The 12,444-nt window shown below is 34.1% G+C and overlaps 1 protein-coding gene across 6 annotated transcripts in view; it reads left to right on the forward strand.

Moving 5' to 3' along the window:
- CNTLN (centlein) overlaps positions 1–12,444 on the forward strand; it is a 227,117-nt gene that overhangs the window by 175,960 nt on the left and 38,713 nt on the right. For 5 of the 6 annotated variants that reach the window (XR_006741321.1, XM_036434125.2, XM_036434127.2 and 2 more), the window contains 3 exons: positions 3,284–3,472; positions 10,158–10,255; positions 11,623–11,749. Coding sequence is in view for 5 of the 6 variants with exons in the window: in XM_036434125.2 (XP_036290018.1) it covers positions 3,284–3,472; positions 10,158–10,255; positions 11,623–11,749 (414 nt within the window). In the remaining variant the exon portion in view is untranslated. The remainder of the gene's footprint in view (positions 1–3,283; positions 3,473–10,157; positions 10,256–11,622; positions 11,750–12,444) is intronic. The other variant, XM_045580268.1, reaches the window with a different exon arrangement.

The raw sequence follows: 12,444 nt of genomic DNA on the forward strand, positions 1-12,444 counted from the left end.
ACCACATCCTATTTCTTTCCCTTGAACACTGCTCCTAAACTAGTTGAATACTCAAAAGCATTTTAATTACATGTGTCACAACTAGTAGCATGTTCTTGAATAGGCAAATATTGAGTATTTTCTTCTTTGGAGGCATCAAGATCTGAGAGTATCTAAAATGGAACAATTTTTAATTTTTAAGTCCTTTACTTTTCACAAAAGCCTTTCATTTCCTTTACTTCTTTTCACTTGCACTGTAGAATAAAATGTTTTTCGTAGGCTTTGTTTGATTTTTTTCTGATAATTCATTCTTGAACATTAAAATGTTTGGGGAGGGCAATGTTAAAATATGTACACAGATAATAATTTAATAAAAAAATAAAATTTAAAAAATAATAAAAATAAAAAATATAAATAAATAAAATGTTTACCAAGCCTGGAGGAGAGACCCTTGATATTCTCAGGACTGCCCTCTGTTTATTGGTGATCCTACCCCTTTGGAAAGTATAGGAGTGGTTTTTGTAGCTGTGGTCTTTAATGTTCCATCTAGCATCGAGGAGACATTTGACAAAAGAAATAAGAGGGATAAATGGAAGGAAACTGGCTATAACAAGCACTTACCAGACAAATGTTAAAGGCAGCAGCAGTTCCCTAGTCTCTGTTTTATTTCTTTATATATTTCTAGGTTATAGTCTGGTAACTACCTAAAGGCAAGAATAGGTTTAGTTTTTATCATTGAAAACAGAGTTAGTACCTTTCCTACTACATAGTATGTATAAAAAGAATGAAGGATAAGGCTAGTTGAAGAGAGATATAGGGGGGACAAATAGGAAACATCTCTAATACTGTCAACAATCTATCGATATATCCTATCTAATAAAAGAGTAATATGCAAATTGACCATACCCCTACTACACCCACAAGCCACACCCAGCAGCCAATCGGAGCAAGTATGCAAATTAACCCAACCAAGATGGCTACGGCCACAGAGCAAGCAGGAGACTTGGGGTTCCCCAGCCTGGCTGGCCCAGGCCTCCACTCAAAGATATAAAGTTTCAATTAGAGAAGACAAATCCCATGAAAAATGGCAGCAGCCACAGGAGCTGGAGAGAGCAGGCTAGGGTTGCCCCTGGTGACAGAGGAAGCCAGGTTTTCCACCTGTCCTGGCCAGCCCAGGCCTCCGCTTATGGCTACAAAGTTTCAATTATAGAAGATACATAAATTTCAACAGAAATGGCTGCTGCCACAGAGTGAGCAGAAGTCTTGGCTTTGCTCCAGGCTACAAAGTTTCAGTTGTAGAAGATAAATATATCTCAGATACCAGGGCCTCAGCTTGGGTCACCAGGGGGCGTGGCTGGCCTGCAAACCAGCACAGGACCCTCGCTCAGGCTGTCCCACACCCCAAAGGAACCCCCACCCTGATCTGGGACACCCTTCAAGGCAAACCAGCTGGCCCCCACCCATGTACCAGGCTTCTATCCTATCTAATAAAAAAGCAATATGCATATTGACCATCACTCCAATACACAAGATTAAGATAGCTGCCCCCATGTGGTCAAAGATCCTGCCCTTATGTGGAGACAAGGTGGCCACCACAAGATGGCCAGCAGGGGAAGGCAGTTGCGAGGGACCAGGCCTGCAAGGGAGGGCAGTTGGGGGCAATCAAGCCAGCAGGGGAGGGCAGTTGGAAGCAATCAACCCTGCAGGGGAGGGTAGTTAGGGGTGACCAGGCCAGCAGAGGAGGGAAGTTGGGAGCAAACAGGCTGGCAGGGGAGCAGTTAGACATCATTTAGGCTGGCATGGGAGTGGTTAAGGGGTGATCAGACTGGCAGGCAGAAGTGATTAGGGGCAATCCGGAAGGAAGGCAGACAAGTAGTTGGGAGCCAGCAGTCCTCCATTGAGAGTCTCCATTAAAAAGTGGCAGTGGGGAATGAATATGAGTAACATTACATAACTTGTAGGACCTGACAATTGATTGGACATAGAAAATCAATAAGGAGGGAGGGAGATAGATACAAGCTTGGATGGTAACCAGTAAGATTTTCAGTTTTAGGAATATTATGAGTTTGCTTTTAGATATTAATTATTATGTACCTTTTGGAAGACTCATGAATGAATTCTTCTTGAGATTCCATAGAAACATACTTTTAGATCATAAGTTAAAATATAATCAAAGAAAAATTTTTTTAGCAAGCATACTTTTTATTTCATGAAAACCTAATATAATATCAAATATATCAAGCCCTAGTTTTAAATCAATGATCTGAAATACTCATATTTAACAGTATACACATGCATACATAGATGAATATGCAATTACAGATTTATTTGTATAGTTTCTAGAAGTTTTTAAATATAGTGTTTATACTTAACTTATTATGTCTTATATTACTCTGCACATTAGCTATATCTTTTGCTGTTTTTAAATTAGAATTCTTAACAAAGACAGATTTCCCCCCTCTGAGAGATTTCAGTACCATTTTGTCTAATTGTTCCTTATGCTAAACTGCCATATTATAAGTTTCTTTGGAATAATAAAATAGTGCAGTTATCCTCTTCAGGAGCTCTGGGTTGCTATGCCATTACAGCTTGGTGGCATTCTGCTGACGACAGATTGGTGTGAGCAGGGATAACATTAAAACAGTTTCTTCTACATGGTTTCATAAAAACATCGCCAGTAAGTCATTTAGTAAAATGCTTGCTATTAAAAATTCAGATGTAAGGAGTTTAGTGCAGTCTACCTCAACATTACAAAGAGGACTTGTCAACTATCAATCAAGTTCATAAGAGTGAGCAAATTTGTTTATATGCTATTTATTTTATCTAAATCTCTAATAAGCCTCTTCTGCTAATTGGACTTAACATTTATGTTGCTAAATGAGAAGCATTTTGGCTGCTATATAGAATGGTAAGACCTACCCTGTGGAATAAACAACTAACATCTGTTATCTCGTCCTGCTCCAGCTTGGCTTTTACCAGTTAAGTACATCAGCCCTGAAGTCAAGGTTATCACATATGTGAATCTCTGGCTCACCCATATATATGTGAAGCCATAGAAATAGCACATCATGAGTGAAGGCCAGCCAGCCAAAAGCTATTGAGTACAGCTGGTCCATTTTTGTTTTAACCTTTACAAGCCCTACAACTTTAAGAAAAAAACTCATAGAGCTTATAAATTTTATAATAGCTATTTTATAATTCATTTTATTTCTTTTCCTTAGCATTTTTCTGCTTGTAGAATTATGCTGATAAGTGTTAGACGAAATGTAACTTACTTTCATTTTTTTTTTTTTTTTTTTTAAAGAAGCTAAATTTGGATTTGGCTGATCTTCGGAAAGAAAAAGAAGACTTATTAAAGAAATTGGAGTCCTCATCTGAAATCACAAGTTTGGCAGAAGTTTCCCAGGTAACAATTCCACGGATACAAGTTACATCACTTGGTCCTTCAAGGAGCATGGATTTGGAAATGAAGCAATTACAGTGCAAACTAAAGGTGACTATAATTTTTATTAAAGATGAAAACATAATCATTTACTGAATTTTAAAGACACTTGTATTCTAATTTATTTCTAGTAACAAAGGTAAATTATGGTACAAATAATCAAAAAATTATTAAAACTGTTTGACCTCATCTTCCTATTTTAGCCAGGTAGATTCTTATCTAGTAATTCATAATACTATTCTCTTGGAAAAAAAAATTACAACACACCATGATATCATCCTAACTTGAGAGATAATGAAAACTGAACATTATCATTCTATTCTATTGCTCAACTTCTCTCTGCCCCCCCCCCCTATTCCTCCCTACACTGAACAGAATTCCTTTCAAATATGTAATTAGCAACATAAGTAGAATGCTTCCCTTTACACACTTGCTATTATTTTACTTTGGTTGTTGTTGGTTGCAGGTGAGGGAGCTGGAGGCAAGTGAGGGGAGGGAGAAGTACAGAGCAGAGGTGGGTGGGTTTAATAGATTTCAGAAAGTTAAACCTGAGAGTAAGAATAAAAAGCAGTGTTCCTTTTGTTTATAACAAATAGTAGTTGCTCTAACTGGTTTGGCTCAGTGGATAGAGAGAGTGTTGGCCTAAGGACTGATCCCGATCAAGGGCATGTACCTTGGTTGTGGGCACATCCTTAGTAGGGGGTGTGCAGGAGGCACCTGATTAATGTTTCCCTCTTATCACTATTTCTAACTCTATCCCTCTCCCTTCCTTTCTGTAAAAAATTAATTAAATATACTTTTAAAAAATAGGAGTTAAGTCCAGGTGAAACTGTCAACAACTTAAAGTAAGGCTGACCTTAATTTAATAAGAATTACCTTGCTGTTTAATAATACTCATTTATTTATCAAATATTTTCTTCAGAGGAGATTGCTAGCTGGAAGCTAAAGGGGCAATGTATATGGTACCATTACTATAATGAGAAGCGATGGAAAGAAAATTCTGATTGGAAATAACTATGACTATTAAGAGGTTATTAAATACTGAATTGTCAAATATCTCAGTCATTGTCAATTAAAATATGTGTGTACTCTTCAATAATATTTTCAAGTGAGCAATTACTAATAAGATAAAGTATGATTGAGTTTAAAGTAAATGAATATATCATTGCTTGATAGTATTTTGCTTTTTAAATAATCAGATATACACATGAGTTATTTTAGATGCTTGTTAAATACAATATTCCTTAGACAGTATTTATGTACAGAACTTGCCTCAACCACTACATTTTATAAGTTTAAATATCTTACATAATAGAAATGTGAGAAAAATAGTTTTAGGCTTTGGTGCATGTGTCTTTATAAAATGTATTTCTGGGGCTCGGAGCAGCAGTGGCCAGCCCTGGAGCAGCTGGGTGCAGAGCGGCAGTAGCCAGGCCCGGAGCAGCCAGATCGGGAGCAGCCAGGCTAGGAGCAGCAGCAGCCAGGCCCGGAATGGCAGCAGCCGGGCCTGGAACAGCTCGCTCCTCTCCTGCCCATGCCCCAGGGCTGCCTCTCAGACATGGCTGGAAACTTTCGGGGGAACTTGAGGGTCTGCTGAATCAAGTGATGAAGGCTTAGATCTGGATGTGTTGAGTTGTGGTAGCGCTGGGGTGTTGATCTGTGAGTGCCTTGTGTGGGGTCTGGATGAGGTTGGTTGATCTATTTGGATGTGTCTTTTGTTTGAAGTGTATCCTTGGGAATGTGGAGGTATTATTGATTTGAGAAAATGCTAAGTAATTGATTTGCTACCTGAAAAATTTAAAGTTCTGAAAGTTTAAGGTATCTTGCCAAAAAGAAGTTTTAAAGCTAACACCTTAATTTTAATGGAGAAAGGGGAGGACAAGCCCTTCCCACCCAGAACAGGCAATCCAATTCCAGCCAGCAGCTATTTTTAAACAATGTGTTCATTTACATTTGAATGGCTACACCTTTTGATAGCCTAAGGGCAAGTTTACATATAAACAAGTTTGCTTCTCAGTTCCCAGGGCAGAAAAAACAAGGTTTAAAATTATTAGATTTTAAAATTTATTCTTAAAAATATAAAAGTTTATTAATTAAAAAAAGAACCCAAGGCAATTAAAAAACCTGATGAACAATATTAACTGTTCATCCTATCCAAGGGTCTTTGTGGCTCGAGAGCCTCGGTTTGCGGACCGCTGGTCTAACCTAGTTTTGGTAATAATAGGCCCATATGAAAATCTATGTTATTTACATTAAGTCTCTCATGGTGTAAGTTTTTACCCACCTAGAAATTATCTCTCACTTTGGAGGAATATGTGAGTCACAAAGGTGACACTAATGAGAATGCCTAAAGCAATAGATCATGCTTGATGTAAGTTTGAAGTGACATTGTTTATATCTACCCTGGAGTCCTAGAACACTAATCAGGCTGCATAGGGATAAAAAGGATAAATCTTTGCTTTGGTCTTGTTTTATGTTTCAATCTGGAAGTACTCTACAATATCAGTTTCCTCTAAATACATAATACTTCTGCTACTACAACTTTTTGTTTCAATATGGTAATAGTTTGCTATGGCTGCCATAACAAAATACCACAGATGGGGTGGCTTACATAATAGAAATTTATTTTCTCATAGTCTAGAAGTTCAAGATCAAGGTATAAACTGGTTTCTTCTGAGGCCTTTATTCTTTGCTTGTATGGCGATTTTTTTGTTGTGTCCTCACATGGTTGTATCTCAGTGTGTGTGGTCTGTGTCCCAATCTCTTCTTATAAGGTCACCAGACATATTGGATTAAGGCCCACCCATATGAGCTCATTTTACCTTAATTACCTCTTTAAAGATCCTATCCAAGTACAGTCACATTCTCAGGCAGTAGGTGTTAGGACTTCAACATATGAACTTTGTTCAGCCCATACTAGGTATCGAATTGCTAACAAAATTTTCCAAGAAATAACTTATTTTCTAGCCGATAGTTTAATGCTTAATTAAGAAAAACTGGTTGGATTTGAATATCTTAAAGGTCTACTAGTATATACATCTTTTAAAATTTTTATTAATTTTAGGCTTTTCTAAGCAAATTCTTAGGTGTACTTCTTAGATATATGTGGTTCATTCAGTAATTGGAGTGCTCATGTGCATTTTGGTTTACCCATATTAGACATGTTTCTCCAAGATAACCAACTTCATATTGAGGTAATAAAGTATTTAGAGACCTATAAATTCCTTCTGGTTATAGTAGTTATATTTAGTTTATTTTGAAGTTCTTTATGCAGTCTGGGTTAAATAGTACTCCACTTTATACTTGTGATTCTTTGACTTTATAATTGTTGAAAACATTCCTTTTTGTACATGCTATGCTATCTTCCAGTTTCCCAGTATGTTAATAATGAAGAATAGTTTTTTCAACTATTACTCCATTATATATGATTTATTTCCAGGCTAGTTCTAAGTCCTTTACAAATATCAACTCATTTAATTCTCATTTGAACCCTATATGAAAAGTTTTAATATTTCTATTTTACAATTCAAAAAAACTGAGACACAGAGAGAATAACTCACTTGTCCAAGGCATATAGCTTCTAAGTGATAGGGCTGAGATTCAGACTCAAGCTATTTGGCTCCAGAGTCTATGCTTTTTCTTACTCTTTCACTATGAAAATATAAAAATACATATTTAATAAACTTAAATAGGAAAACTCTAACCAGGATGGATTCTCACTTCTGTGACATTTTTGAAGTATGTATTTCACTCCAGATTTTAAGTCATGCTGCAGATAAGTATAATATAGTAAGAACTGGAAAAGGGTCAGGGGACCTGGGTTGATCACTCTTTGTCCATTAACTTCTTGTAGGACCTGACTGAGGAAATTATTTCACTCCTCCAGAGGTTTAAAGCCAGGATACCTTTCTATATGCTTAATAAGGACTTTTGAGGATCAAATAGAGTACCTGTGAGATTTAAAAATCTTGGTAAAAGTACATATCAAGCTGGCATTCTTTCATTTGTTATAATTCAGTAATCCCTCAATTTTCCAGAAGTCAGAGGTACAGCATGTGAGCCATCTAAATAGCAGCCTTAAGTCTAAAAACAGAAAAGAATAAAAAAACAATCTTAAAATCCACTTAATTTATTCCACTGAAGATATTGTCAGGCTTCATTTACTGCATGTTGCCTTTTATTTTGAATGCAGCTCTAGCACATTTACTTGTCCAATTTTTCAGAAAAAAAAAAAAAAAACCTCAGAAGAAGCAGTCTAGAGGTATGCATATAAAAGGGCTGAATGATTGTTTTTAGTCAGGAATATTGAGAGAAGCAAGAGATTATGACACAGAGAAAAAGGAAATATAAATAAATTAAGGTAAAAATATAAAATTTAAAAAGCAGCAGTCTGGGACCATTTAGAGTAGGGGTAAGTAGCCCTTTATATGTCATCATAATAGCTTTTAAAGGCAACACTACATAATGATTTAGTGACAATATAATAGATATAGTAATATGACATAATTCATATAATGATATTTATAATATATTACTATAATAAAGTATTATCATTAGTTTAATGTAATCATAGATGCACATATTTCTAAATGAATAAGCAGTCATTCCAAAGAGAATTTAAGATTAATAATTAAAGCAAAAGCTTCAATTATCTGGTAAATTACTAGCGTAGAACATCTATCAGTGCTAGAAATAAGACAGTAAACATATGAAAAATGGATATTTATGTTGCATTACACAAATATTTAATTAAAACTTCTAATATTCAGTACAGTTGCCTTGTTGAGGTAGCCTTGGTTTTTAAAAGAAAATTAATATATATAATATAAAAATTAATACAACAGCAGTTTATTATTTCTTGTGATCCAGGAGGTTGGCTGGAAAATTATTTCAAGTTTTTTATTTACATATAGTATACCAGTAAGAATTTTAAAGTCTGTCTAATGAATTTGACTTATATTTACATTATGTGATTAATGGTTTCATCTTGTCACATTTACATGTTTTTTAGCATGAGTCAGTCAAATCTGGTAATTGTTCTAATAGAAAAAATTGATTGTAGTTACTAAAAAGATTAGCAAAATTACTACAAATATTTTTAAAGCTCTCATATTTATATTAGTTTAATACTTCTAAATTTAGGAAATTACTTACTGTATGTTAATATTGTTTTGTAAATGGAAAAAAACAAAATATTAAGTGATGTCTCAGATTACATGCTTACTTGGAATTTGAGTCAGAATTTAAAGTTAGGGCTCTTAACACTCTAGTTGCTATCTCTGGCTCCTAGGCTATGCAGACAATAATTACCCTAAAACTGTTCTACATTGAAAAACTAGTAACTATGTATAAATGCATTAATAATAAGTTGTATTGTTAATATGTTAAAGTAAAGAAGTATTTAGTATTCAGAAGAATACTAAATAGGTAATTGATTCTTTATCAATTACCTATTACTATCTAACAAGTAATCCTAACATGTCAAAGCTTAATCAACAGCAATTTATTATTTCTTATAATCTTTTGGGTTCCCTAAAATGCCTGCATTCTTTCTAAATAAGTGGAACTACCAGGCTTGGAAGTTCCTCACTTATGGGCCTGGCAATTGGTTGGTTGGTTTTAAGTTGGGTAACTGAGTACTTCTCCAAATGGTGAAATCAAATCTATATGACTTACTCATGTGGGATGTAAAACTGAAATGTGTGAATACAAAACAGCAGTGTAGTGGCTGCCAGAGGGAAGAAGTGGGTTCTAATATATGGTGACAGAAGATTTAACTTTAGGTGGTGGGCACAGGGTACAATATACAGACTTGTAACATAGAAACCCATACCCAAAATCTATATGTTCATGTTGACCAATGTCACCTCAATAAATGTAATAAAATGATAATAATAATGAAATTTAATCAAATTTTTAAAATGGTCTTTTCTCTGTGTTCTTTAAAAAAATAAATATTTTATTGATTTTTTTACAGAGAGGCAGGTTGAGAGAGAGTTAGAAATATTGATGAGAGAGAGTCATTGATCAGCTGCCTCTTGCATGCCCCCTACTGGGGATGTGTCCGCAACCAAGGTACATGCCCTTGATCAGAATCGAACCCGGGACCCTTCAGTCTGCAGGCTGATGCTCTATCCACTGAGCCAAACCAGTTTCGGGTCCTCTGTATTCTTTGGAAGGAAATGACAGGGCAGCATTCCAAAGAGGGCACAGGTGCATCCTACAGGAATTTAGGCCCAGGACTAATACTTCTACAGTTTTATTTCTGCCTCATTCTTTTGGTCAAAGCACATGACCGGCCAGTCCAGATTCAAAAGGTTGGGAGACAGATTCCACCTTTTAATGCGAAGAGCAGCAAAGCATTTGTGACCATATTGAGTCTATTACAAGTTACTAGTAAAATCCAGCATTAGTTTTAAGTTATCTCATTAAACCATTAAAATACTTAATCACACATTTACATTTTACAAAAATAATCCATCATCTCTCATAAATGTATTTTGGGAATGTACTCTTCGCAGTTGTTTTATGATGTGTATCTCTATTGTTTGGGCATGTCATCTAAAATCTTTAGTATATTGTAGTATTATTAATATAAAATATAAAATAAACATTTAAAATATATAATTTATAACTATAATTGAAAATTTCTCTTCATGAGAATGACATTTATTTTTATGCTACTTTAGAACAAGATTGAAAGGACTATTTAAATTTATGTGTATTTTAAATCTAGAATGCAACTAATGAACTCACTAAGCAGTCATCAAGCATGAAGTCTCTGAAATTTGAACTCCTAGCAAAAGAAGAACACATAAAGGAAATGCATGAAAAGTATGTTTTTCATATTTGTATCTATTGTATTTGGTGCCACCTAGTGGCAGTTAACTCTATGAAATGCACTCCAAGAAACAATAGCAACATGTCAAAAATTGTTTTCCTTTCTTAGTTCATTTTAAGCATACTTAAAATGAAAATGTAAGGAATATTACATATAGCATGGATGATGGCAATATATTTGCTATTTTTTAATTAGAGTAAGAATATCTAAAGTTAGATTTTCCTTCTTAGAGTAAACATTTACTTTTGAATAAATATCAATGAAAAGCCTAAAGATTATGAACAAAAAAACTTTAGCATATGCTAATTATTCAACCAAAGATATAGGTGTAGATTGATCCTCATATTGGATATAATGCCTAAACTTACAAAACTAATTTGGAAAAAAAAGGTACAGCTTTGTTTGTATTTAAAATTATTGGAAGATTATGAAAGTTTATAATTTACATGTTTATTAACAAAGGTTTAAAATGTTCTGTCTCACAATGTTTTTATTTCTATATCTTTTATAGATATACTAGAGCTTAGATGTGAAAACCTGTTTAGATAGAATTCCAATCTGTCATTAGTAATTTAATACATATATTTTACACACATACAGGTATAATCTACATTATATGTGAAGATCACTTAAAAGTGATATCATTAGATAAAACTATTAAACACAAAAAGTTGATTAATTTTTAAACAGACTATCTTGAAATTTATAAAACAGTTTTGCTTATAAAATTTAATATTTATTTTAGTATTGAATTAGTTCTTACCAGTGTTATGCTTTTTGATGATTTCTGAATATCACTGACATTTTTACCAGTGCAACAGTTAATTTAATTATAATAATTTTTACTTTTCATAAATTTTAGTTATCTTTTTCAGTCACTTTTTTGTTCTAATGTATGTGTAATATTATCATTAACAAGTGACAATTGGATTATAGATTTTGCTAATCAGTAGAGCAATATTTATTACTTGCAACTTATTTTATTAATTTGCAGTTTCACCAATATCAAACAGTATTTAACAATTAACAGTAAGTGTAACATTGGATAATATACAATATTATCACTGTTTAAAGTATTTTATATCACTTTTTTTTTAAATATATTTTATTGATTTTATACAGAGAGGAAGGGAGAGAGATAGAGAGTTAGAAACATCGATGAGAGAGAGTCTTCGATCAGCTGCCTCTTGCACACCCCCTACTGGGGATATGCCCGCAACCAAGGTACATGCCCTTGACCGGAATCGAACCCGGGTCCCTTCAGTCCCCAAGCCGACGCTCTATCCATTGAGCCAAACCAGTCTCGGCATAAAGTATTTTATATCACTTTTGATAAAATGCCCTTTTTTTTCTTTTTAAGGCTGTCTCGAATGGAAAGGGATATAACCATGAAAAGACATTTAATAGAGGACTTGAAATTTCGACAGAAAGTAAATTTGGAAAGTAATGAGAGCATTAATGAAATGGTAGAAAATCTTGAAAAAAAGGTATGAATCTTTATATGTTTCCCAACACAAAAAAATTATTCCCCTTTGTATTTATCTGCTTAACTCAAATATTCACTCTTAATGAAATTTGTAGGAAATATCCATAGAACATATGGGTACTAGTACATAATTACATTATTTGCTCTGTAAGTACACTATTTGTTTTAAAATTCATGACTCTAAAACCTCATATATAATATAGCATGATATTTTTATATGGGAATATAATCAAGTTTAATTTATAAAGGTTTGAATATTTCTGGGATTCATAATTACATTTTTTTTCAGCATTTTGTTTTATTTAAACTAATTTTAAGGATAAAACTAAGTATATATCTTTAAATGAAAAAAGTAGTAATCAAAGAATATCAAAAGTTTTTAAAAGAATATTACCACAATTTTTAAAAATATACTTTTCTGCCTAGCTCGCCTGTCTCAGTGATTGAGCATTGACCTATGAACCAGGAGATCATGGTTCCATTCCCAGTCAGGGCACATGCCCAGGTTGCAGGCTTGACCCCCAGTGTGGGGTGTGCAGGAGGCAGCCAGTCAGTGATTCTCATTGATGTTTCTATCTCTTTCCCTCTTCCTTTCTCTCTGAAATCAGTAAAAATATATATTTTTAAATAGACACACACACACACACACACACACACACACATTTACCTCCTCTCTCTAAGCATGTCCTCAGATAA

This window comes from Pipistrellus kuhlii, unplaced genomic scaffold (genome assembly GCF_014108245.1).
Source record: "Pipistrellus kuhlii isolate mPipKuh1 unplaced genomic scaffold, mPipKuh1.p scaffold_m20_p_12, whole genome shotgun sequence".
In the NCBI taxonomy this organism is placed as follows: domain Eukaryota; kingdom Metazoa; phylum Chordata; class Mammalia; order Chiroptera; family Vespertilionidae; genus Pipistrellus; species Pipistrellus kuhlii.